General features: G+C 50.1%; 1 protein-coding gene across 3 annotated transcripts in view; it reads right to left on the reverse strand.

Annotated features, from left to right (window-relative positions):
• The window catches only part of SMC4 (structural maintenance of chromosomes 4), a 910,253-nt gene that overhangs the window by 573,763 nt on the left and 308,645 nt on the right, over nucleotides 1–27,845 (reverse strand). For all 3 annotated transcript variants that reach the window (XM_085634717.1, XM_085634719.1, XM_085634718.1), the window contains exon 11: nucleotides 18,256–18,489. In XM_085634717.1, the coding sequence (XP_085490843.1) occupies nucleotides 18,256–18,489 (234 nt within the window). The remainder of the gene's footprint in view (nucleotides 1–18,255; nucleotides 18,490–27,845) is intronic.

A 27,845-nucleotide genomic window follows, 5' to 3' on the forward strand; every position in this document is an offset into this window, starting at 1 on the left:
AGTCACGCTTCATCTTCAGCACTCAGGACAGAAGTGGTACAGGCAGAAAGGCGTACAGGAGGCCGCAGTACAACTCACGACGAAAAGCATCACCGAGCGAATGCCACCTACGAATTCCAATGCGCAGAACTGCTGACATGGATTGTTCTTTTCGGTGGTGAACAGATCTAACCAAGGCTCTCCCCTCATGGGTGAAAGACCTTGTACCACCTCCGAGGGAAGACGCCAGTCGTGATCCACCAGGCAATAACGGCTGAGTTTGTCCGCCTTGGTGTTTAGGGAACCTGCCAGGTGTTGGACCACCAGGGTAATTCCCTGACATTCCAGCCATGTCCAAAGGCGAAGAGCCTCTTGACGCAAGATCCACGGCCCCACAACACTTGTTGCAGTACCATATGGCGGTCATGTTGTCTGTGAACACCTGCACTGACTTCCCCTTGGAGGGAAAGTATGCCTTCAGAGCCAGGGGAATCACCCGAAGCTCCAACAGGTTGATATGGAGCCCGGACTACGCCAGAGACCAGACTCTTCTGATCTCCGCTTCTCCGAGGTGGCCTCCCCATCCCAGAAACGATGAATCAGTTACCACCGTGAGATCTGGTAGGGGAAGAAAGAGGGTTCTGCCTCTGTCCCAATCCCGATCCAATAATCACCACTGCAGTTGTAGCTCAGTTTCCTCCGAGATCTGGGTGTAGTCTGAAAGATTCCCCTGGTGCAGCTCCCACTGGAGCTTCAGGTCCCACTGCAGAGCCTTTGTAACCATCTGGCATGATCCACCAGCAGAATGCAGGCGGCCATGAGACCGAGCAGCCTTAGAGTCATCCTCCCCGAAATCTAGGATAGCAACTGAAACATCGGTATCATAGCCTGAATATCCCGGACTCTCTGTTCGGGAGGATAGGCCCAAGACCGCATTGTGTCCAGAACAGCCCCAATGAAAAGGAGAGGCTGAGAGGGACTCTGGTGTTACTTCGGCACATTGATAGTGAACCCCAGCGAATGCAGGAGGTCTGCCGTAGTCTGGAGGTGGGAGATGACAGCCTGGGTCGAGCCCGCCTTCAACAGCTAGTCGTCGAGATTGGGAAAACTGAAAACCCTGATTTGTGCAGGTTAAGCTAAGACCACCGCCATCACTTTTGTGAACACCCGAGGAGCACTGGTAAGGCCAAAGAGTACGACGGTGAACTGAAAGTGAATGTGGCCTACTGTGAACCACAGTTAATGCCTGTGGGCTGGCAGGACAGGGATGTGAAAATAGGAGTCCTGCAAGTCCAACGCCACCATTCAGTCTCCAGGGCTCAGAGGACCTGAGCAAACATGAGCATTTTGAACTTCTCCTTCCAGAGGTAGCGGTTGAGAGCCCCTGAAGTCAAGGATAGGACGCAGGACCTTGTCCTTCTTTGGCACCAGAAAGTGGCAGGCTTAGCAATCACGACCCACTTCGGGCGCAGGGATCCTATTGACAGCTCCCTTGGCCAAGAGCTCAAACTTCCTGGCAGAGAAGCGCCAAATGATCCTCCAACATGTGGTTGAGAGATAGTGGCATGGATGGAGTAGCCCCTTCAGGACGATCTGCAAAACCCACCTGTCTGACGTGATGGATTATCAGTGGGGGAGGTGATGACGAATCCTGCCACCCACTTGCCGCTGATGGGCCTGAAAGGTCAGACTAGGAGGGTTTGGAGGCTGCTGCAGAGGGAGGGGTAGCTGGAGATTCCTTGTAGCGCTCCAGCGCCGAGTGTATTGTCACCAAAAAGGCGACGGCCATCAGAGTCAATGTCGCTTGAACATCCCCCGAAAAACCATACGCCCTCAACAAGGCGTAGCGCCTAAGGGCTACCGACGTGGCAATCATTTTGCCTAGCGAGTCGGTGGTATCCAGCCCACATCGGATCGTGAATTTGGCTGAGTCTCTTCCATCCACCACTGCCTGGGAGAGAACAGTCCAGGCCCCTTCAGGGCACTGAGGCAGCACTCGCACAGCAGTATCCCAGACTGTATGGGTGTATCGGCAGTATTCACGGACCACAGTGCCAAGCTGGAGGAAGAGAACATACGCTTCCCAAGGTGATCCAGCACCTTGGATTCCCTGTCTGGGGGAGCAGAAGGGAATGCACCCTTGGGAGAAGCTTGCGCCACCAAGCTCTTGAGGGGAAGGGTGTTGGGTGAGGAAAATGGGATGGCTTGGGGCTGGGCAGTGGCTATTTGTCCTTTCCACAGGAGCCCCTATGCTGGGCTTGGACAAAGTGCCCAGAAGGACTTCTATGAGGGATTCATTGAAGGGCAAGAGGGGTTCGGAAGAAGTTACCACAAGTTGAAGCACCTACGTCAGGAGATTAGTCCCGACTGCCACTGTAGGGAGCTCCAGGCTCAATGCCTTGGCTGCCCTATGCACCACAACAGCATAGCACGCTCCCTCTTTCATAGCCACTGTAGGGGGAAAAAGCATACTAAGGTCTGGGGAAGTGTCCAGACCACTGGCATCACAATTCCTCTCTCCAGTCCGGTTCTTCTAGCTGGTCTGCCAAAGGGTCCAGCGAACCCTCCCAGTCCTCATCAACGCCTTCAGGGTGTTCGGGAACACCTGGGAACAAAAGTACCCTCGGGCGTCAGATTTAACGTTGGTCCACCTCCATCTCGGGGATGGGGACAGTGTAGGCCAGGGCACACCTGACGCGGGGGTCTTCTTAGCCGGGACCAGTGCTGGGGAAGGTCGCATGCGGTCGACCAGCGCCTATCCAGATCCAGGCCTGAATGCACGGGGGCACGCTGGAGCTGCCAGCATCGAATGACCAGGGCCCCAGACCAACTCCTCAGTGCCCAAAGGCTCGCCAGCAGAGTCAGGCTACCCAAGATTCGAGGGAGTGCTTCATAGAACCCACGAAGCTGGGGAGGGGACACACTGGCTCCCAGAAACGGGGGTGGCGTGAAGTTAGGCACCAGAGAAAGCTGGAGAGCAACGATGCTCAGGGTCCTGCGTCAGTTGACGAACAAGGAGGTGAAGAGCGACAATACTTCTTCACCTTTGTATTGTGCTTAGACTTACCCGATGAGTGCGGAGAATTGGACGAGGTGTGATGGCGACGTGACCGGTCATGAGACCTTCCCCTCCAGCGAGACCAGGAGCGAAGCAGAGCAGATTGTCGGGCCTCCAGAAGATTTCGGGACTGCTCCAGCAAACACTTCGGATTCATGGCCTACCAGTCTGAGCACACCTTGGGGTCTTGGTTGCGGCTCCAGGCACCTGAGGTGAGGGTCCATCACAGACATCAGTTGTGACAGACCTTGCAAGGCTTGAAGCCTGCCCGACGATGGGAAATCCCTTGCGCACCAAGAGTCCAAGACTCGAAAAAGAAGTCGACAAGAGTCGAAAATTTTTAGTCAAAAAGTGACTAAGGGGCAAGCTCTCTCCGGATCTGCACTAGGCTGGCATGGAAAAAGAATGAACTGACGTCAGCACGCAGCGGCAAGTTCCAAGTAGACACCGCGAAGTCATCCTGGCGACCACAACTGCGGAGTCGACCGCAGCCACCTACCAACGCGCAGAAATTCTCTAGATCCAGTCTGACGTCTGGGAGTAATTCCAAGGTAAGGAATCTGTAACTAATGGTCTTTCAGATATCAGATACAGAACCAGCTTCCTACATAGTACAGTGGTGGGTTACAAGACTGACATTTGTTGTACCACTTGATTGATAATTGATTTCACTAAGGAAATCCAAAGCTTCGAGGGATACAATGTGTTTCCAATTGTCGATTATTTAAAAAATAGAGGTCAGGCTATGGTTAAATCCCCTACTGGTTGTATAGTCCGTTTGTATTAGGATCGATTCGGACTGAATCGGCGGTTAAAAAAGCCTTGAGGGCTAAGTGAACTGCCCGCAGTTCCAGCATGTTGATATGATAGGTCCGTTCCCTGCTGGTCCACCTGCCCCGAGTTTGCAGATGAATCGACGGTTAAAAAAGCCTTGAGGGCTAAGTGAACTGCCCGCAGTTCCAGCATGTTGATATGATAGGTCCGTTCCCTGCTGGTCCACCTGCCCCGAGTTTGCAGATGAATCGACGGTTAAAAAAGCCTTGATGGCTAAGTGAACTGCCCGCAGTTCCAGCATGTTGATATGATAGGTCCGTTCCCTGCTGGTCCACCTGCCCAGAGTTTGCAGATGACCTAGATGTGCTCCCGACCCTGAGGGGACGCATCCGTGATCAGGGATTGTGTTGGCAGAGTTTGATGGAATGGAACCCCCACCAGAAGATTCTTTGGTTGTAACCACCAGAAAATGGACATCTTCACTGCTGGCTAGAGGAGATTCTGGTCGGTCCACTGACTCGAGGATTGGTCCCGCTTGTCCTCCAGATCTTGTTGCAACGGTCTCATCCTCAATCTGGCATTGGGTATGAGAAAAATTACAAGATGCAATCGACCCCAGCAGAGGAGCCACTTGTCTTACTGATGGCTGATAAAGTTGCTTTTGACCCTCATTAATGACAATCTCTCCTCCTAAGGAAACACTTTTCCGAGGTCGGAGTTTAGGGTGGCGCCCAGATAGTGGAGTGATCGGGTCGGTTGAAGAACCGATTTATCCACGTTGACATGAAGGCCTAAGCGTTGCAGGAGGTCCAGGCAGATGTGAAGGTGTTCCTGCACCATGTGGAGGGGGGGGGGGGGGTTTGATCCCTTCACCAGCCAGTCGCCCAGGTATGGATACACGAACAGACCTTGGCGATGTAATGCTACCGCTACCACTGCCATGCATTTCATGAAAACCCTCGGGCAGACTTTAGACTGACGGGTAAGACTTTGAACTGGTAATGTTTTGTGCCCACCATGAATCGCAGGAACTTGCAATGCCGTGGTGTGATCGGGATGTGAAAATACGCATCTTGGAGATCCATCAAACACATCCAATCACCTTTTCTCAGATGTGGAAATATTTCATGGAGCGCCAACGTTCGAAACTTTTCCTTTTTGATGAACTTGTTCAGAGAAAGTAAGTCTAGAAATGGTCTGAACTTGTTCGGTTGGTCCTTTTACTGAACAAGGAAATATCTTTAGTAGACCCCCTGTCCTCTCTGTGCAGGAGGGACCTCTTCTGTGGCCAGTTTCCTGAGAAGGGTCGACACTTCCTGACGTAGGAGATGTAGCTGAAGGGATTTCACCAGAGAAACCTGTCTTGGGGACGCACAAAAACATAGTGCGTAACCATTGTTTAGTATATTCAGCACCCACTGGTCTTTGGTGATGTTGCACCACTCTTTACTGTAGTTTGAGATACTTCCTCCCACTGGAGTGTGCAACGGTGCTAGAGGAAGCAGAGACTCATTGCTTCCCTTGAGTTTTTGTTGTGGAAGAGGACTGCTGTTGGTGTCCTCTTCCTCTCGCGGAACGACGGCCCTGGAACTGGGACTTGTTCTGCTTGTTTTGCGACCATTGAGGGGCTTGAACCCTCTGTTGGTAATTTTTACGATTGTAGGGCCTGTAGCGTCGTCTAAATTCCTTTTTCTTTTCAAGGCCTACGGCCTTTAAAGGTGTCCAACTAAGCCTTCATTCTAGCCATTTCCTCATCTGCATGTGTTCCAAACAGTGAGGTGCCAGATAATGGGAGATTTAACATGCGCTGTTGCGCCTCTGGTTTCAACGCAGTCAGATGCAACCAGGAAGATCTGCGTTCACATACCATGTGCATAAGAGTGAGCCGACAAAGACACCCCATCCGCCGCAGTGCTGATTTGGTTGGCCACCAGCGCACCCTCCTGGAGACTTTCAGAGAAATCCTGCTGGTCCTCCTTCGGGAGTTTGTCTTTGAAGCGCTCCAGTGAATCCCATAAGGACCAGTCATAACGACCCAGCAGAGCCGCAGCGTTAGAAACTTGAAGATGCTGCAGAGCCTCAAGCCTTCCTTCCCCAAGAGTCTTGTGCTCTGCTTTCCGTATCCGGAGGAGCTGAGGAGGTAGAAGCAACTGTGTGAGTCTTTGCCGCTGCTACAATGACAGAGTCCGGTGGTGGATCCTATTTATGGAAAACAGGATCTGAGGCAGCAAGTCTATATTTTTTTTAAGATTCGTGCAGGAGCTGCTTTCACCGATGGAGTAAGGAAAAAGTCCATTACCGGCTCAATGATACCAGGGACCAAAAGGTAGTAATGGTCTAGTCGCAGACCTCTGATGGAGGGTCTCAAATGATAGACGTGGTGGTCTGAGGAGCTGACATGGTGATTCCCAGCATTTGTGCTCATCTGGAGAGATCATCATTAAAAGTGTTCACATCGTCGATGGGTGACACCCTAGAAGGATGACTATCCGTGAGGGTGGGTGAGTAGTCCCTCTTGGATGAGTGTCGAAGAGAAGGACCACAATGGTGTTCGCCGCCTCTTGCGCTGACTGAGTCGATCTGCGCTCAGGAGATCTGCCTCTGTGTTCTCTGGTCCGAGTAGTGGGGGACCTGTCCACTTCCTGCACAAGACGCAAGGGTGATCTGTGTAGAGGACTGGAATAGTCCACAGGTCGTTGGGCGTGACCCGTTGGTACTGTTTGCCAATGATGGAGAGGTTGGAGCCATCTGGGCGAAAGATGAATTGAAGGAGATCGCCGTCTCCTTGGAGAGCCTCCTGGTGACCTTGGAGGCTCAGGTGAGTGAACAGAAGAATTTTGCGACGTCGCAATTGTCCAGGGTGAACTCCGGATAAAATGAGGACTGACTTCTGGAGCGAGATCGGCGTCTTGATGAGCCATGTGACGTGGATGGAGAAGGCTTCGATGTCGAACGGGTCTGTGTCACCATCGTTGGTGAGTTCCTTTATCATGATAGTCTCCTCATCGATCTCACCTTCGACGCTGTATGATGCGACGTCGAACCCCTGGAGCATACAGATTGCACCTACGACGTTGAGCGTGTAGGAGACCTTAACGAAGAATGGATGGACGGAGGAATCCTTCTCGACATCGCTTCCTTTCACATTGAGCCTCGACGACGAATGTTTCTTCAACATCGGCGAAGATCTGGCCTTCGACGTCGAACGTCGCTTGGACAACAACGGAGGAGATGATTGCCTTGCCTCTGGTGACGAGGCCTGTCTCGACGCCGACCGTCGCCTGGTTGACGTCGACGGAGATGCCTGCTTCGACGGCGATCGCTGGTGACACTGCGACGGCGGAACATGTCTCGACGTTGAACGCCGCCTCGCCGGCGACGACTGAGAACTATGCCTTGATGTTTGGCGAGCCTGCACCAGCGGAGATCTACTCCTCAATGCCAATCGTCGCCGGGATGACGACGGCAGAGGATTCGACGTACCTGTTGTCTTCGTCAACGACCGGTGTTCTCTTGACGGCAAGCCCGACGATGGCCTTGTCGACGTTTTCGTTGCAGATTAAGGAATTGGCAGAGCCGAGCCAGACGCCGATGGAGAGCAGATTGGAACCTTACTTCTAGATGGAGTAGTGGCTTTCTTTCCTCTTCTTCATCGGAGGCCTGCCTCTTGAAGGAGATTTCTTCTTCGCAGCCAGCCCATAGAGGTGTATCCTCGCTCTGTCCTTAAGAGTTCTATTGGACAGTAGCTGGCAATGCTGACAGGTCTTAGAATTATGATCAGCAGGAAGGCATAGAATACAGACAGGGTTCAAGTCTGTATAGCCTTCTTGCCACAGGCAGGGCAAGGGTCAAAAAGAGAGGGCATTTTGAAGTGAAAAATAATGCTCAACTCTTAAAAATAGCAGATATATACTTCAAACATCAAAAGCTGAAGTAAAGAACTTTAGACAAAAAAAAATATTTTCTGACAGAAATCAGAAAAAAGTTACAGCTGAAGTAACCAGGGTCCTGACAGAAGGAGCCGGAAAGAACAACTGACCTGTCACCCCTGAGGCATGATGGGAAGCTTGGGGTCATGGCTGCCTTAAAGGTACGGTGCCAGTTTATATGTGTTTCTCTGTGGGTTAGATTTTCAGCTTTCTACAGTTAGGTTTTTATGCAATGCAGCCTATGTGCTGACAAGGGTTTCTCATTCTTCCTTGTAAGATGGTGTTTTTTACGGTTTTATTAAAACAGTTTTTCAAATGTGCATTTTCTCCCTGCTTTTATTGGAATGTATTTATACATCGTTCAGCATTATGGAAGGCTGAGACAGACAGACAGACAGAGGCTCATGTTTTCAAAGAAAACTGCTGCTCTCGCGGGGATCTTGCAATTTCAATTTATTGCAAGGATGCGTTTCAGGGATTTGCCTTCTGCTCGCACAGGCAAGTTAAACATAAGTACACAATGTTGCGTGATTTTAAAGAGCGATCTTAAATCTTATTGGGAGAAATGTTCTAAAAGGAGGAATCTGATTGGTTCTTTGCCGATGCCACTTCCGTCTTGATTCCGGATGATTTACATAGTTCATGGTGCACTATAAGGAGCAAATTAAAACAATATTAAAGTCATGATGACTTCGCCAATGTCTTGTTATTTCACCACATAAAACTCCCAATAGAACCTCCATGTTTCATTTCTTCAATATTCCTCCATAGTCTGCTGCAACAGTTCAACTTGCTAAATATTTTGAATAGCACACCCCTCGTCAACTATGAGACTTCTTTTAGTAATCAGTGCGGGAGTTGGTATATATCTGAAACACCCCCAGTCTGGATGACTGGCAACCATAGTCGACGCCGGTACCAGAGATGCCTTCATAGTGTTGCAAAGCGCTTCTAAAAATACTTGGCTCCGTTTTCCACCTTGAAGTGCGGGTGCTGGCAAAAATGGAGGTGGATCCATTTATGAATGTTGGCTCATGTTTTGAAAGAAAACTGCTGCTCTCGCGGGCCAGCAACCCATCACGAAGAGTGCAGCCGCGTTGAGAGGTGTGTGTGTATGTATTTAGAGCTACATATATGTTTCCACATTTATGTTGTATGTTTCCACATTTATGTTATATGTTTCCACATTTATGTTGTATGTTTCCGGGGTCCCGCACATGGGCGGGAATATTCATGTGCGTATGACTATTGATGAGGATCCCCAGGAAGAGAACCTGGGAACTTAAGAGGGTCCCTAGGGACCCCCTCACTAAGACCATGTCACTGCCCTTGCAGCTTGCATGCCCCTATGAGAGAGAAAACGACCCCCTAACTGGGTGCCAAGTCAGCTTACACTGTCTGAAGGCATAGGTAAATCACCAGTCTATCAGGTCTCACAGCTCTAAGGCAGGGTGCACCATCCCTAAGGTGAGAGCATAGCTGCAATAGCAAAATTCCTCTAGAGTGTCTGTGCCATTCACAGACATTGTATGTGAAGTCATATTGAGTACATGGGCTGGGAGTTGGTCATTACGAACTCCACAGCTTCATGATGGCTTTACTGAAATCTGGGAAGCTTGGTGTAGGAGAGTAGGGTCTGCAATCCTATGATCACCCCAGATTTTTGCTTTTGCTTCATTGGTTTACGACTTCACCTGGCTGTGGGCCTGCTAATCAGACCCACAGCCTAGCTGTTCTCTCTCTAAAATTGACGCACATGTACCTTAGGTGCATTTCCCAATTGGAACTGGGCCACCTGATCAGTCCCTGTACCAGCATACCTTAGGTATCCAGGGCATAGGTGTACCCAAGGCCTACCAGGGGCTGCAGCATGTATTATGCCACCCCTGGATGGCCACCCAAATCTGACACAACTGGCTGCACGACGGCTGGGGCAAGGTGGTGTAATCACCCTTTGCTTTAGGTATAGTATTCCTATATCTAACCCTAAAATGGACACATGTATTCCTATCAGTCACTCCTATGGCAGGCCTTATCAATCCTGAGGGCAGAGTGCTTGGAATCATGTGAGATGGTGCTCTGGCATGAGCTGAGCCCGTCTGCAGCTTGCGGAACCAAGTCCTAATAGCTGTTCCAGGATAACGCGTACCATATACTCTTAAAGTGCATTATAATCCTCGCGGTTATTTGCTAACTTTGGTCTCGCATTATCCAAACATGTCGAGTAAGGTGTCATACGAATTGGGATACTAACCCCTCGCCAATTCTGGCGACGGAGTTAGCATTCCACCCTTCTAGAGGGACACGACATGTATGCAACTGTGAACCCCGGTTAAAGTTGACTCGAGCCTCAGCATCACAAAATGGATGCTGCCACCACAGACACAAGTCTGACCTCCTGCTGCTGGGAGTCCTTCCAGCGAGGAGAGCTTGGACAAAGGGTTTCCTGTCAGGGGCGGTGCCAGCACCATCCCAGACAGGGTTTTGTGTATCCCAGGTAGGCAGGGCCGAGAGGAAGGTGACTGCAAGTGGCACCCCGGTGCTCACTGTGCATAGGTCGGCTCAAACCAGTTCCAGGGGCACCCCAGCCCCCGAGCTGGGGAGAGACCGGGCAAAGGAGAGGGGTGTAACCACCCCCCCCTGGTCCCACCCATAGGCAGGACCTAGTCACGGGCCAGCCCCTTTTCTTAGGGTAAAGGTAGGAGCGGGACCCCTTCCCAAATTGGATAATTATGAATCTTGAACTACTTTCCACGAAAGGAACTCTTGACTTTTCTTGAAGACTCTCCCTTGTGGCTTAGGAGTAGCCACCCTGCATCAGCAGGCACCACCTAAGCGCTTGCGGTTTGCTGCACGTCCATCCTCCGGATCCAGACTGACCAGCTCGACGAGACCCGGATTCCCTGCCATCTCTGACCTCTACCTGCATCATCAGCCCAGCTGAGATTCGTGGGTGTGACGAGACCTGAGGGACCGGCCATCTTCAGAACCTGCACGACGCTAGCCTAGCACGACCACCGAGGGATCCTCGAGTGAGTGCTCCTGGGGTTTGAGAAGCCCTAACCCTGAGCAGCTCCAGCACCGAAGTCCAGCCTCCCAGCATCCACGAGATCTGCGTGGGGGCCCTTCTGCTCTTTGCCGCTCACCGCGTTGTTCGGTCACTTGCCCGTTGGCCAGTGGCCCTCCTAACGACGCCCCACGACATTTCCGCCGCTGGTCTGGTTGCTCCAGACTGGCCCTGGCTCCCCTCCAATAGAGGAGCGCCCCGGACCCTCCTGGTCCACTCCAGACGCCATCTTGACTCCACCGCGTGGGGTTGCCTTTGCCAAGGGTTGTTGCCCCAATCCTGGGTCCAGCATCGCCGACCGCCGACACCTTCGTGGGACAGCTCGCCCCTTCTGCCTGGTCGCCGACAACGCCTCCTGCACCGAGGGACAGCAGAGTCCAGCGTCACCCACTCACCTGATCGCGGTGACTACCTCCGGTGCCATCCTGGTGCCAACCTAATCACTGGCTAGTGATTAAGAACTGAGTCCCCTCTGCTTTCAGGTCATCTCCATCACCGATCCAGGCTTAGATCCCTCCGAATATCGACACTGGTCGCCTGCCAGCAACGCCTTCTTTCAGGCTCCATAGACTTCAACGAGGATTCCCGACGTCTTTTGAACCCTATGCAGCCGCAGCCCCTGGGCTAGGTAAACCGAGCATTCCGGTGCTCCAACGTAGGTTCACTCTCTAAGTGTCCAGATCCTTTTTCGTTTTAGTCTAGCTGGTCGGATTCGTCCGGAAATAGTAACTTTAAGAAACGCTAGCATCCATAGACTTCTTCCCGCATCCCGCGTGAGAGTGCACACTCTGCACCCGATCTCCCTAGGCCTCCTGCTCCTGACCTTAGAGTCCAGTAGTGTAGTCCTAGCGATCCTGAAGCCTCTGGATCTGTTTACTTACCTGCTAGCAATTCGCATTCCACTTTTAGTGTATATGGTTTTTCGTGCCCCTCGGGCATTTGTGTAAATTGTGCAACTTGAAGTATTTCCATAGGAGTTTTGTATTGTGCTTAGCTCCCTGACTCATAAAGAGCCAGGATAGTCTTGTTATAAATAAATATCCTTTATTTTCATAACAACTTTAAGGTGTCCTTTCACTTGGTGTTCAAGGGGTAAATGTGGTGGTAAAACAGCTGGCTTAACACTCCCTCTAGAGTTTAGCCTAAAGACTGCTCTTGTCCATGCTACTAGGATAGCTGGTCTATAAGGTTGACTTACAACCAATCATCAATAAGGGTCGTTTGGTATGATACACAGTGATCACTAGAATAGTGAGCACTATATATCAGGCCAACTTCTCACACTTGGTACCAAGCTTCTCAGCATAATAAACAAACACTAATGGCAGTGTTGGATTTATTATAAAGTGCATTCAGAGGGCATCTTGGAGATGCCCCTTAAAAAACAACCAACTTCTAGTGTATTGGCGGCTGGTCCATGCCAGCAAGCCACCACCAGACAGGTTTCTGACCTCATGGGGTTGAGAGCCTTTGTGCTCCCTGGGGTCAGAAACAAAGCCTGCTCTGGGTGGATGCGCTACTCACCTCCCCCTGGGAGTAAAAGCAATACTTGGGGGTGAGCCTCAAAGGCTTTCACCTTGTGATGTGCTCATTTGGTGAGTTCCAACAAGTGGAGATGCCTGCCCTCTTGTCTAAGCCCAACTTTTGGCGGCAGGACAGGTGGGAAAATTAGTACGCAGAGTAGGAGTGTCCACCTGTGCTTGGCACACCCCTAGGGTGCCAAGGGTGCCCCTCATTAAAAGTGCTCTTTGGGCAACATTAGACAGTGTTAGCCTCACTCTGCACGCACCACTGCACCATCTTTTTAGGACAAAAGCCACACACCCGCATGCACCATACGGCGTTTTGTCTCAAAAGATCCGCTAAAGTGACCCTTCGGGAGACCTGTAGGGCATTGCAGCACCGGCCCGACGAGGAACAAAACACCTGATGATGAAGCATGACATCCTTCGGGGTGTGTGAGGGCATCAAGAGACTAGACTTGCTCTTCCCTTCCACACGTGGGCCACATAAAGCCTAGGATCACTTGTACTTTCCTCTTTCTCTTTAGTAAGTGGGTGACCACCTGCAACCCTTATATGGAACAGTGCTCCCTGTTTTGATTAATACACCCCTAGGGTCGCCAGGAGCCGGCACACCCCTAGGGTCGCCAGGAGCCAAGGTGAACCCCTCTGTTAGAAATTCTCCATCTTGAATTGGAGAATTAGGCTCAATGGGAACAGGGATGTGCCACTTTCCCCAGAGGAGGGTGCCCCCAAAGGGTGCAGTCACACTAGGAGACAGTAGCCATTGGTTACTTCCGCTTCACCTCAGTAACACCCTTAAATTTAGTTTAAGGGCTCCCCTGAACCTTGTTCCTCAGATTCAACAACGTATGACAAAGGACTGAAGAGCCGTGTAGCAGTGAGAAGACAACTGACTTGACCCCAGCCCTGCTAGCCTGTCTCCCCCTCCAGCGACTCTACTTCAAGAAACCGGTGTGGCCCACAGCCAGCAACCTCCAAGAACCCTGGAGAACTGCACTGTCTTCATAAAAGACTCTGGTCTCCCATCGAGACCAGATTTTTCCAGCAAGAAACCAACACAAGGACTCCAGATCCAGGCGGATCCTCAACACTTGCACCGGATGCCCATACCCGTGTACCATGTCTACAACTCACTGCCTATGGCATAGGTAAGCCACCCCTCTAGCTGGGTGCACTATGCCACTGATGGGGGTACAGGTGCATGAGAACTGTACCCTACAGTGTCCAAGTCTATTCTTAGACATTATAAGTGCAGTAAAGCCATAAAGAGTATTTGGTCTGGGAGTTTGTCATTACGAACCCCACAGCAGCCTAATGGCTTTACTGAAATCTGGGAAGTTTGGTATCAAACTTCTCAGCACATTCAACCCACACTGATGCCAGTGTGGGATTTCATGAAAAATGCACTCAGAGGGCATCTTAGAGATCCCCCTGAAAACGACCCAACTAGTGTCCTGGTTGACTGGCTGCACACCAGCTGCCACCCCCAAACAGGTTTATAGACCCCTGGGTCGAGAGCCTCCCGCTCTCAGGGACTGGAAACAAAAAACATCCTGGGCACTTACCTCCTCCCCCCTCAGGATGGGCAGGGTCCACAAAAGGGAAGCTTCAAAGGCTTGCTGCCTTTGTGAGCTGACCAAGCCATTTGCTGCTCCCAGCAACTGGCCCCCACGGATCTTGCCCCCACCGTGGGCGAGAGAATCGGCAGGAAAACAAAGGTAGGAGGAGAGGTGGGCCCACCTTTGCCACCCACACCCCTCAGGTGGGGAGGGAAAGCACAACTCTCAGTCCCCGCAATCTTGAAGATGGGGGACCCAGCCAACCAGAGTTGGCTGGGTCCCACTGGAGGATGGCATAATAGGGGGTGTACCCACCCCATGGGAGGGACCCAATGGTCCCAACCGGTACCTATCTGAAACACCCCTAAATCTAGCATTTACGGGCAAACCCGCACCTTGCCTCGTCAGATAACAACAAACAAGAAGGACCGGACAGCCGTGCTGAAGGAAGGAGGACACTGACTTGGCCCAAACTCTACCGGCCTGTCCCAACCTCTACCTCGACCGGCGGAATCCTGGCATGTCCGGCAGCCATCAGCCCCCAGAAACCGGACGTCCTAATCTGCCTTCATTGAAAAGACTTTGTATGCCATAAGCTCTGTATTTGCTCACCGACAGACTCTGGATCCGGCCAAATCCAGAAATCTACACCACTCTGCACCAGACTCCCACAGCCCGAGTTCGAGTGGCCCAACACCAAGAGCAGGTCTTCCCAGAAATTATGACAGGGAATTTGGTCTTCCCTGCGCTACTTCAAGTCTCCCAAGAGCACCTGCAACCCCTTTCTGGAGGATTCCCCCCCAACCACAACCAGAGCCAGTAAGAAAATCCCAACCCTAAAAGACACCCCTGCACCAGAGGCCCCACAACCTTGGATGGCCCAACCAATGGTGTCCCGGCATCCCAGGACATCCCAACTTACCTCTCCAACCAGTGGTCGCCTCCAGAAGATATTGGAGGCCGAACCTGCAGTGTTTGTTGGAACCAGAGAATCCCCATTTGAAACAGAGCACCCAACGTCCTAAGAGCCCCCGACGTCATAACAGCACCCTGCACCCGGCTGCTGCACTGTGTGCTAACTTGAACCCCTTTTGTCGTGAGCTTAACCCAAGGAGCTTTGCTCCCTTAACTTTGTTGCCTGCTAATGAGCAGCCACCAACAGGAGGCCCCCTATCCCCATTAGATTACACTGGGCCTCATTACTCTTCACCTGGCTGCCCTAGTGCCGCTAAGGGTGCTTTTTGAGTGCATCCTTGTTCCTGGGGGAACCCTTACTCTAACCCCAGAAACTCAACTCTCAAGACCCTTTACTTACCTGCAAAACGATAACCTAATTTTTCTCCTTAGGATTGCATTGATGGTTTTCCTCTGAAAAACTTCTATGTGTCGAGGGTGTTTTGTATGGAAACCTAAGAAGCTGCGTTTTGAAAACGGTTTTTCACCTTTTATCCAGACAATGCCCCAGTGTGATATCTAGGCATATCACACGGAGTAGAAAAAGTAATCTAAAAAGTAACTTAAAAAATAATCAAAGCAATTGCGAAGTAACTGAAATGTAACTAACTGTTTCTGAACATTTGACCTACCTGTATCTACATTCACTTGTATTGTCAGAAAAGTACTATTTTTACTTACTTGCCCCAAGTCTGGCTTTGTTCTAAAAATAAAATACAACAAAGAAATATGTTTATACAAAACATATGGTCTGAGTTTAGTTTGAGTGTGTGAAATCATTTCTTGCCTGAGTGTGTACAATAAATGCTCAATATTGCCCTCTGATAAAGCCTTACTGCTCGCCCACACTATCACAAACAGTAAGGTATTATCTACTTTTACCTCTAAGCCTTTGGGGATCCACTGAACTGTGCACACTATACCTTACTTTGGTATAGTATATACAGAGTCAGATTCCTACAGTTCCTTAACCCCAAAGGTTTTTACTTTTGGAGCGATGTGTGGCTGTGGTTTGGGGAGTTCTCTAAAGTATCCATGTTTCATTATGTTTAAAATCCAGTTGACAGTTGATTGACCTACACTCTTGGAGGAACCCGCCTATTCTGCTCCCCACTGGTGTTCTGAGTGGGGTTGTCTGGCAAATGAGTCACTTGTTTTTTGATCCTAGCCCCCCTTGGGCAGTTGGTTTCTCCCTTCCTCGAAAGAACTGCCCTTCAGGGTGTTGCCACTGATGGTGTGTCAGTTGCTGTGATGCAGGAGTGAGGCTTTGGTGTGTAGATGTCGTTGCTGGTCCATTGGAAAAGCAGTCCTGCCGGTCTGCCTTATGATAGCTGTTCATCCTCTACTAAAAGATCCTTTGAAATGCAGTGCTCTTTTGGCCTTTGCAGTTTCATTATCCTTCTGGATCTGTTGTAGCGTCTAGTTTAGTGCTTGTCCCAACAATGACTCACCCGTGAAGGTAATATTGATGACTGAAGTCTGTACCTCCAGTTTGAATCCAGCGACTGAGTCAGGAGTGTCTCCAGAGTGTGGTGCCAGAGCACATCTATTTGCTGGCCGCATCTGCTGCATCCAGGGAATATCTGAGGCAGGAGCTGGTGATGTTTTTACCTTCCTGGACTACGAACTTGGCTCTCTTGAGAAGCTCCTCTGGGAGGTGTTGCATCAGCCCCCTGATCTCTTCCGACTGCTGGTGCCCAGAGCGGTTAAGGAGCACATTGGAGTTGGCTATCCTCCATTGTGTGGCTGCCTCCCTCTTTCTATATTTCTGCCCACCAGTTAATCGTTTGCCTTCCTTCTCTGGTGGTGGCCCCATTGATGTGGGTGCATTTTTGTGATCTTTATAATGACTGAATACGCAGGGAAATTCCCCTTGATGTATTTGAGTTCCTGTGTGGAATGTTTGCACTTCTCTCCACAAGAGGGGTTATTGCTCTTTGCTGGTTCTCTGAAAGCCTCTTTTCCCTGGTCCAAGATGCTGCAGAGCATTGGCAGGTAGAGATTTGTTTCTGGGAAGGCATCAAGGTGTCTAATAGGAAGCATGACTCCTTTTCTTCCTCTAATTGTACCCCATTTATGTACACTGCCCTTTTAATGAGGCTTTGTAGATGAGCGGGCAATCTGGGGGTGAAGGTATAGAGGGATAGTGGTCAACCCCTTCTTCAGGGGTCCGCGTCGAGGTTGTGCCATGCATACTCAAATTGGCTGTGTTCTTCAACACTGCCGAATCTTTGTCCTCCGATTTGTAGAACTCCTGTTGCTCTGCATGTGGGTCTGGGGTTGCTGAGGCCTCCATGCATGCTGTTCGTCCTTTGTTTCTGTGGATCCTGACAGTCTTGTTGGGATGGAAAACTCAGTCATTGAACTACACTTTCCTCTGGACCAGGGCCATCATTTGGACCTCAAGTCTTTGAATTTTCCACTCAACCTTGAGTGCTGTTTGTTCAACTTCATGCGAGTAGAGTCTTCATTTCAGTGCTTTCACTGCCACGGAATCTTTGCTCCCATCAGTGTCCTTTGGTTGGGACCTGTGCAGCTCCTTACATTTGTGCTGTCCTTCAGTCGTGTCTTTCGGCGCTGAGGCTGCTTTCAAGGACTGAGTCTGATGATTTAGCATCCATGCCTATTGGCAGTTGTTACCTTCTGCAATTATCTTTCTTTGCCTTAGACGCTTCCCTCCTTTCGGCTGCGGCGTCTGACGCCCAACTCTTCTTCTTGGGCTTGTACGGCCTCTTGGACATTCTCTTCATATTCTCTTATAGGCAAAGGTCTTACAGGGATTCCAGAGTCTTGTGGGTACTAGCCATGACATGGTGAGCTAGTCAGTCGACATCGTACCATGACCGTTTTCGGCACAAACTTTGCACAGGCTTCCCAATCTTCATCCCGGTGGTCTTTTGGCAGGCAGATTGCAGAACTCCTGTGGATTCTTTTGTGTGAACTTGTGGTGCAGTTGGGGCATAACTTAAAAGGAGTATTTACCATGACCCTCTCCTGCCTCTCCACATTCTCCGGCCACATGGGTGTCACAGACGGGTGTACGTATGCTCTTCGTGAGCTTTGGCATTTTCCAGTTATTTTCTCCTGTTATTTCCTGGGATTCTTTGGATCTCTTCAGTCATGATTCCCGACCCAACAACAGGGAAAAAAAAAAAAATCTGAAGATGGTGACCACGCACCGGTACAACCGGGGCAGCATGTGACGTCACAGGAGGAATGGACTTACCACAAAAAGGTGGTCGACGATGCCCACAGCATAAAAAGAAAGATGAGAGAGAAGGTGGACAAACAATATTTGACGCAACCAATATATACCGGAATAGATGCACAGCATGTGAACCCATAAAACAATTTATGCTGCAAAACTACTAATTCCATGTCTATTAAAGCTCTTGCATTTAACACTTACCTCTTTCAATTCCTGTTCTGTCTGAGGCAATTTAACGTCAAGCTCTTTGATTGCACATTTTCTTTCACGCAAAGTATCTGAAGCAGTTGTCAGAGCCTCCTTAGCCTTATTCAATTGTAAAAGAGCAGTATTATGTCGACTCAGATATATATCGAGCTCAGACTGAGCAACTTCCATCGCAGAACGTGCTTCATTTACAGTTTTGCTGAATTCCATAAGTTCTTTTTCCTTTCCCTGTACAACGGTAATAGAAAGTTAATTTTCACAAGCCTAACTTACTGTGCAAGTAAATACTGAGACCACTCAAAAACATGTCAGACACAAAACAGTTACGAGAAAATGGACCATGTACAACATGGCGGGTCTAATCATTTGACAATCAGAGGAAAATTGGGGCCACTACTGAACAACCTGGAGTGAAAAGACTGAGTAACACGTCAGAGTGACTAAATTTGCCCTCTCAAATAGGGCACTGACAGCAATCTTGAAACGTAAAGCACTACTCATTTCTCCTCAAGTACAGTACGGTCTACTAAAATATGTAACTTGAGTGTTGGCTAAACAGCTTAAGCAGTCGGCCATGACCCTTCTTTCATACCCAACACACACACGCACAATATACAGAAAGGGCATTAGGGCCGATCGCGGGTAAAAGCTGCTGTAAAACGGTTGCCGTATGTTGCTATCCACTTCAACAAGGCCAGATATCCCTGCCTGTGTATTTAAATAGTTATTTTCCTACACTCGGTGACCTAATAGCGCACTTCAGCAGCATGGGCTGTCCTCATCCGGCTGCCTTGTGAGTAAGCTTTCTTTCAGCTGGAAGTCAAAGGGCACGCACGGGCACAGTACCGGCGGGAACCCGGCAAACATACAACTGTGAGAAGCGGCCTCTGCTGCATGGCGGGGGGGCACCGTTAATAACTGATCGTGCCAGCGCAGCCACCGGACAGGTAGGAATAACCTGCTGCTCGCTTCCCGAGGTCAGTCGTGAGGTAGGTGCAGCCTGTCAAACATCAGTTACTAGTGTTACTAAGAAGCCGAACTGCCTGTTGGTTCGCAGTATCTTTTACAGCTTATAGAAAAAACCCGAGGCCCTGTTCGAAACTGCCAATCTGCGCAAATTCAAAGGTGAAAATGAAACTCCAATGAGTCTACTGTAACACTGGTTTCTTTAAACCACGCAGGCTGAATTATAACTGGAAAAAGCATTTGCAATGCAATAGGTCTCGCATTTATGCAAGTTTGAGCTATTGGCATTGTAAATGACAATGCCTTTTATTTATGCTTTGGTTTTTAAAACAAATAAAAGACATTGTCATTTACAATGCCAATAGCTTCAACTCGCGTAAATAAGACCTATTGCATTGCACAAGCTTGTTTCATCCCAGATATTTGGCGCTGCACTGCATGGGAATTCCTACCTGGAGAATGACAATGCGGTCCACAACTGCCCATTTCTTCCTGACTTAAATGACCTTGCATGGCCTCCACTTTTACCCTTACTTCATCAGTACCACAGAATCAGTACTTGGAACGTTATTTTTTGCCCAAATATTCTTCTGGGGGAATGTTCCATGGATTTACAACACTGTCAGTAAATCAAGGCAATTACACTACAAGTCTTTGGTCATAGGCAGGACCACTGGAACAACAATATTGTGTCCGCAGCGTTCGAAGAATTTACATATTTTGCACACTTGCCCCATGATTCAGATCTTCTGTATCATTTGGAAACATTGATTCTAGCTCAGGTGGATCAAGAGGCTTTAAAAAGCATCAGCCATGGTCCCCCGTGGGGACAGATGCTTTGCAAAGATTAACTGTCATTTCGATGCGGACGACTGTATTCAGGTGTTCGAGTGCTGCTAATGAGGAGAAATGTTTGCCCAGACAGTACTACTGTGTTGCAAAATGACAAAATAGCAAAATATTGCAACAGAATGTGCCATATTACGCTGCAAACTTGCACCTCTTCTGTGTCCGATTAAGTTTGTACCTCTCCAGTCCGTGCAGCACCTCTTCTGACCCGGGGACTCTGGCTCTACAGCGGCTCTGCTGACCCGGGGTCTCTGGCTCTACAGCGGCTCTGCTGACCCGGGGACTCTGGCTCTACAGCGGCTCTGCTGACCCGGAGACTCTGGCTCTACAGCGGCTCTGCTGACCCGGGGACTCTGGCTCTACAGCGGCTCTGCTGACCCGGGGACTCTGGCTCTACAGCGGCTCTGCTGACCCAGGGACTCTGGCTCTACAGCGGCTCTGCTGACCCGGGGACCCTGGCTCTACAGCGGCTCTGCTGACCCGGGGTCCCTGGCTGCACAGCGGCTCTGCTGACCCGGGTCCCTGGCTCCACAGCGGCTCTGCTGACCCGGGTCCCTGGCTCCACAGCGGCTCTGCTGACCCGGGTCCCTGGCTCCACAGCGGCTCTGCTGACCCGGGTCCCTGGCTCCACAGCGGCTCTGCTCACCCGGGTCCCTGGCTCCACAGCGGCTCTGCTCACCCGGGTCCCTGGCTCCACAGCGGCTCTGCTCACCCGGGTCCCTGGCTCCACAGCGGCTCTGCTCACCCGGGTCCCTGGCTCCACAGCGGCTCTGCTCACCCGGGTCCCTGGCTCCACAGCGGCTCTGCTCACCCGGGTCCCTGGCTCCACAGCGGCTCTGCTGACCCACTTCTCTGGCTCTACAGCAGTTCTGCTGACCCACTTCTCTGGCTCTACAGCAGTTCTGCTGACCCACTTCTCTGGCTCTACAGCAGTTCTGCTGACCCACGTATCTGGCTCTACAGCAGCTCTGCTGACCCACTTCTCTGGCTCTACAGGGGCTCGGCTGTCCTGGTTCTCTGGCTCTAGAGCAGCTCGGCTGTCCTGGTTCTCTGGCTCTAGAGCCACTCGGCTGTCCTGGTTCTCTGGCTCTAGAGCCACTCGGCTGTCCTGGTTCTCTGGCTCTAGAGCCACTCGGCTGTCCTGGTTCTCTGGCTCTAGAGCCACTCGGCTGTCCTGGTTCTCTGGCTCTAGAGCCACTCGGCTGTCCTGGTACTCTGGCTCTAGAGCAGCTCGGCTGTCCTGGTACTCTGGCTCTAGAGCAGCTCGGCTGTCCTGGTTCTCTGGCTCTAGAGCAGCTCGGCTGTCCTGGTTCTCTGGCTCTAGAGCAGCTCGGCTGTCCTGGTTCTCTGGCTCTAGAGCAGCTCGGCTGTCCTGGTACTCTGGCTCTAGAGCAGCTCGGCTGTCCTGGTACTCTGGCTCTAGAGCAGCTCGGCTGTCCTGGTTCTCTGGCTCTAGAGCAGCTCGGCTGTCCTGGTTCTCTGGCTCTAGAGCAGCTCGGCTGTCCTGGTTCTCTGGCTCTAGAGCAGCTCGGCTGTCCTGGTTCTCTGGCTCTAGAGCAGCTCGGCTGTCCTGGTTCTCTGGCTCTAGAGCAGCTATGCTGTCCTGGTTCTCTGGCTCTAGAGCAGCTATGCTGTCCTGGTTCTCTGGCTCTAGAGCAGCTATGCTGTCCTGGTTCTCTGGCTCTACAGCCGCGCGCTAAAACCCCGAATACAAATATCAGACAAGCTGTCGCCATTGTGAAAAAAATAGTGCTTACCGACTAATGAAGAAGACACTGTAATGCCACAAGTAAAAGACCCAGTCCTGATGGGCGATCCCAAAAGGAGACAGGGCTGTAACAAGGAGGGACTAAGAAGCCTCATTATCAATTGGAAGCCAACATTTACCATAAACGATGACGCCAGCCAAAGAAAAATATGGGCGGGGCTTCCACACCACTTCTAAAACATACCCTAATACAGCATGCCTCAGCAAAAGACCACACAGCTAGCTTTGATCTAGCAGCAGCCAGTGATGGAGTTCACTGGTGGGCAGACACTGAACTTCCAAAACATTCTACCGGCCTGATAGCCATATCCCAGATTACCCCAATGAGTTGGGCTTTTGTGTTTTTTAATCTAATACATGAAAAGTGCTTTCCTAAAGACTGCGTCCATTTTTTCTGCACTATTTAATGCGATACCATTTTGATCTTACTAAAAGCTACTTTACATCTCTTTAGTCTTCCTCAGTAGCTATGTGCGTTTGTGAAATAAGCTAGTAATTGCAATTAGCCCGCACAACAGAATGAGTGGTAGCTTTTCGTAAAGTCGCTATATGTTATGTTAATATGATTTGTAGAGAGCATGGCGGCCCCAACAACGGTGCTTTACAGCGCTGGAATCAGAAAACGGAGTGGAGTTTCACAGCACCAATCCATCAAAGTGACTCAAATGAACACCCAGAGCTTTCTGCGGGAAAGAAAGCCTATTTCTAAGGAAGAAACCTACACTTCAAACCATTTACAATGTTTATATTCTCTCGTCATCTCCAAAGAGAGCCTCCTCAAATCAGGTACACAGTGACCGGTGCTCGTCTTAGTGTATGGCCCAAAAAAGTGACATTAACTGAAAATGCAGTCGCCAATTGCCAAGAACAAATTTAAGCTCTTCAGTTTATTTGCTGCACTGCTGGAAAGAGCAAGATTCTTCCTGCGACTTAACACTCAAGCTTTGGCAAAGACAATAAGTCTGGTTTTTCCACGAAAATGCAAGCCAGATCTATTCCCATTGCGAATGAATTTCCCCTTGGCTAACACTAGTTCCCATCAAACTGCCATGGTCCTGCATTCAGAGGACTGGCGAGGATACTACAGCCATAAATGTGGTTTACTTAATTCACAGCACTATTGGAGGGGAGCTAACAAGGTAAATCAGCATTGACGAACCCAATAGTCGTTCATTTTAGGACCCATTGGCTTTACCGTGGTTAACCGCACTGCACAACATCCCTCATGATGTGCAGCATGGCTAAAGATTTAAAAACAAACCCAAAAAGCCTTTGACGCTGCAGTACGCGTCATTTTGTAAGTGTGTCCACCACATATATGCGCACCCATAAAACGGCATGGGCACTTTTTTTTAGTTACTGGTCCGAGTTAGATTGGTAAATTTAAAAAAAAACGGACCAAAGCATTTTTCTTTTTTAAAGGCAGGCGTGGGGAGCTGAAGAAACTGGGATGGAGTTTATGAAACAGGAGTGGGGGGGGCCGGGAAATCAGTATGGGACGTGTAAGCAACACTTGGAGGGGCCGGCAAAATCAACAGAGCATGGGTGTGGGAAGGAGAGACAAGGAGGATGCGGGTGGGATAAGCAACACTGAGGGCTGGGTAAAGTAATGAGAGAAGCACATCGGCAAGGGCAACAGGAAGGGGAGCGGGAAGAGCTCGTGAGCAACAGAGCACTACTAAAAGTAGGACAAGAGAAGCACACGAAGGAGGCTGCTCGAGAACACATGCAGTTTCATGGTGTGCTTAACACAAAAGAAATATAGCGCTCGGAAAGCAAGCTGTGGAAGCAGATTGACAAGAAATGGTAGAGAGGCTTTTATCAATGCGACAGGCAAGCAAGATTGACAAGCTGGGACATTAATAAGAGGCAGGAAAACAAGAGCGTCAGGAAAGCAACTCATGGTAAGCAATGTAGCAGGTTCCAAACCCCTCTAAGTTCTTAATAAGAAAATAAGGTACTTACCGGTAACTATAGTTATCCAGTATTGGTATCTTTCATAGATTCACATGCCTGAATCATTCCTCGTCTGTGGAGATGGGAGTCCCAAGGTAACAATCAAGCAGTATTTAAATAATAGCATAGGCTAAAATGAGCCACATTTTACATGGCCTATTTACTTTTTAAACAGGCCTTTGCAATGCAATAGGTCTCGCACTTGCGACGTTTTCAGCTATTGGCATTGTAAAAGACTTTTTAAAAAAAATAATAATATTTAAGGCATTGTCATTTACAATGCCAAATAGCTTAAACTCTTGCAAATACGAGACATATTGTATTACAAATGCTGCATCTGCGCCCTATATAGCCTGCGATGTCATCACGACCAGTGAAAGTTAAGAGAAAATAAAACTATAGTTACGCACTACTACAATTAAGATGTTAGTAGTGAAGGTCTTAATTATAACAGCGCATTTTAATATATTTCTCCTAACTTTTACAATGCCTTCAAATACGGGGGGGGGGGCGCATTGGGGACAGCTGCCGCGCTGTACTAAACCAAACAAAAGCGGACTGCTACCACATTTATGGAAGGACGTGGTGGGGAGATAATGAGCTCAGAATTGCAGCATGTCCGAGCCCTGGGGGCAGAACGGACTGCTGTTAAAAACAAATTTCAGTAAAGCACGTGAAACGTAAGCATGAACAACATAGGCAGGATGGAGATTAAGTGCTCTGAGCAGCTGCCACGATTCATGAGTTGGTGTTAATTTTGCCAGCCGCGCATAAGAAATGAGCACCTGCTGTGAACCTGAAGGTGCCTTACGCAGGAAAGCATGACTGGTCTGCAGGGCAAAATAAATAAAGTAGTGTTTGCAAACTAAATAAGACATACCATGTATCAACCAAAGTAAAAGGGCAGTCAACATGAAAGGTTACAAATGAAGACAAGGCGGTACTAAGGAGAAACTAACAAGCCTCTTTATGAATCAGACACCAGCATTTACGGAGGATACGGACAAGCCAATGACAAATAGGGGCGAAGTGGGCGGGGCTGATTACATACTCTACTATAACAAGTCTCCCAGAGCAGAGCATGCAGGCGGACTCTAGGCTCGACCTAAAGAGGACTAAATTTCGAATGCAGCCAATCAGCTGCTAGCACCCTCTAGAACCTTCCCAACAGAAGCAGTTTACCTCAGATTTTACCAGCACAAGTGAGAATTGTAGTAAATAACAAGGAAACAGCCTCTACAGGGAGGAGGGTGGGTGCTTGTGTATCTATGAAAGATACCAATACAGGATAACCATAGTTACAGGTAACCTATTTTCTTATCCAGTATTGGGGTATCTTTCATAGATTCACATGCCTGATTCAGAGTAGCTAGCAGTCACATCCAATTTTATCTGGTCTGTTGTGGATGGTAGGTGACTTCAGACAAGTAGTGAAACCCAAATATTTGAGGGAACAGGAATGACACTTGATGACCATACCTGTGCATACTGTTGTAATTATCAATATACGGAAGATACTCTTAAAAGAAGGGTAATTTATCACATATCAGTATTTCCATATACAAAGTATTAGCAAGAGGCAAGGAAAAACAACAGCCTAACTTATAGTACACCTTACATAGTTCTGTTTTACATCTTCCAATACATGTCAGTATTTTAAGCCACCATAAGAAGAGACTCTTTCCAAGGGTTAGAAAGAGGCTTACCTTGATGGAAGAGATGGTGAAGCACCGCCTGGCAAATCGTTGCATCTGCATCCTGTGCATATTCCAGGCAGTAGTTGTGAGAAAGTGCCATCTTTCTTGCATGGTATGCCCCCACTTTTTGCTAAGTTGCTGAATGTACTTCGATTGAGTGTACCCTGGGTTCCTGCCAATCAGGTGCCCAGGGCCTATGTTCCTTCCTTAAACCACAAACTCCCAATTGGCAAACCCTAGCCACATGTCAGCCCCTAGTAAATGGTACCCTAGGTACCCAGGGCCTTGTGACCAGGGAAGGCCTCTAAGGGCTGCAGCACTCATTGTGCCACCCTCAGAGGCCCTGTACCCTTACACACACACACTGCCCTTGCAGGCTGAGTGTCTGGGTGCAGGACAAAACAAAGAGTCAACATGGCACACATCACTGTGTACCATGCCCATCACCTACACTGCCAAGGCATATGTCAGCCACCCCTCTAGCTGGGTGCATTACGCCTATGGTGTGGGCACAGGAGCAGGGGCCCTGTGCCCCTACAGTACCCGGGTCCATTCCTGGGCACTGTAAGTGCAGTGCTGTCATTTAAGAATACATGGTGCTGAGAGCTTGTCAAACACGAGCTCCACAGCACCATATTGGCAACACTGAAGCCTGGGAAGTTTGGTATCAAACTTCTCAGCACATTGAACCCACACTGATGCCAGTGTAGGATTTAATGTACTAAGCACCCCAGAGGGCATCTTAGAAGATGCCCCCTTACAGCTAACTTACAATCCACGTCTGCTCTGAGGCTGCCCAGGCTGCCACACAGCAGACACGTTGCTGGACCCCTGGGTGGGAGAGCCCCTGCTCTCCCGGGCCTGCAACAATGCACATCCCGGGAGAGGTGAGAAATCTCCTCCCCCAGGATGAGCAAAGGGAAGCTTCAAAGGCATGCCGCCATTTGGAGTTTCCCCAGGCCACTGCAACCCCCCACTCTGGCGGGAAGCTTGGCCGGAAACCCCATACAAGGACAGGGGATGTGCCAGCCTGCCCACCCCACCCCTCAGGTGGGGGAGGCGAGGTGAAGCACATCTCCGGGCTCTCGCCATCTTGAAGATGGGAGGCCCTACCCTATCAGGATTAGGCTACTGCCCCCCTCCCACAGGAGAGAGGCAGGATAGGGGGTGTACCCACCCCAGGACAAGGACCCATTGGTCCCTGGCCTTCACCTACCTGTAACGCCCCTAAATCTAGTATTTAGGGGCACCCTGAACCTTCCTTCCTTAGATTCCAGATAGAAAACGACAAGAAGAGCAAGAAGAACAAAGACCTGCCCTGCAGCTGCTAAAAAGAGAAGACACCAACTGCTTTGGCCCCAGCCCTACCGGCCTGTCGACTCTCGAACCTGCACCAGCGCGGCATCCCACGTGGCCAGCAACCTCACCAACCCCGGAGGACCTGGCTACCTTTTAGCTCTAAGCCCCTGGGACTCCCACGAGTAGAGGCTCTACTCAAGAAACCTATTTGCTATCCCTGGCACCAGCCCGGGACCGCGGACCCAACACACTCTGCACCAGCCAAGCCTGGCCAGTGCCGGAGTGGACAAAGACCCAGAGGACGACCCCACGGCGACTGTGACCCAGAGTCCGGCACCCAAGGACCCCCCTCGACATCCCGGAAGAAGCCTGCAGCCTCAGAACCAAGTGCCACCCCAGCCGCGATCAACCAGAGGGTAAGATTCCCGACGTCAAAAGGCACCCCTGCACCCGGCGCCCTGCGACCCCCTGTGCCCAATCCCGGGGTACCCACCTAACCTACAACTACCCAACTTACCTCTCGAAGTGGTGGTGGCACCTGAAACATCCTCGTCCCCGAGCCTGCAGCCTCTTTCCAAACCGGAACATTCCCATTGATTTCCATTGAGCGCCCTAAGGCTCAAAAGCACCCTGCACCCAGCCGCCCGAGTGGCCCTGGCAGTGCCCTCTCTACACTAACCTACTTCCCCACTTGCCCTAAGTGACCAGGAGCCCAGCTCCCACAGCCGCGTGGCTTGCCAGACAGCAGCCACCAACCAAGGCCCCCCTATCCCTCATAGGATAACATTGGGCCCAACTCTCTCTGCACCCGGCCGTCCTTAAACCGCTGAGGGTGAACCAACTGTACCTACCTGACACTGGGGGACCCCTGAGTCCATGCCCGGAATTTCAACACTACCAGTCGAGTACTTACCCTTAAACCGCTAACTTCATTTTCCTCATAGGGTAACATTGACTGGCTTTTTCTTCAAAAATCTTCTAAGTGTTAACTTTTCAAAACTGCAAAAATTCACCAAAAATCAGCCAAGTGACAAAAACGAATTTACTCA

Source organism: Triturus cristatus, chromosome 11, assembly GCF_964204655.1.
Source record: "Triturus cristatus chromosome 11, aTriCri1.1, whole genome shotgun sequence".
In the NCBI taxonomy this organism is placed as follows: domain Eukaryota; kingdom Metazoa; phylum Chordata; class Amphibia; order Caudata; family Salamandridae; genus Triturus; species Triturus cristatus.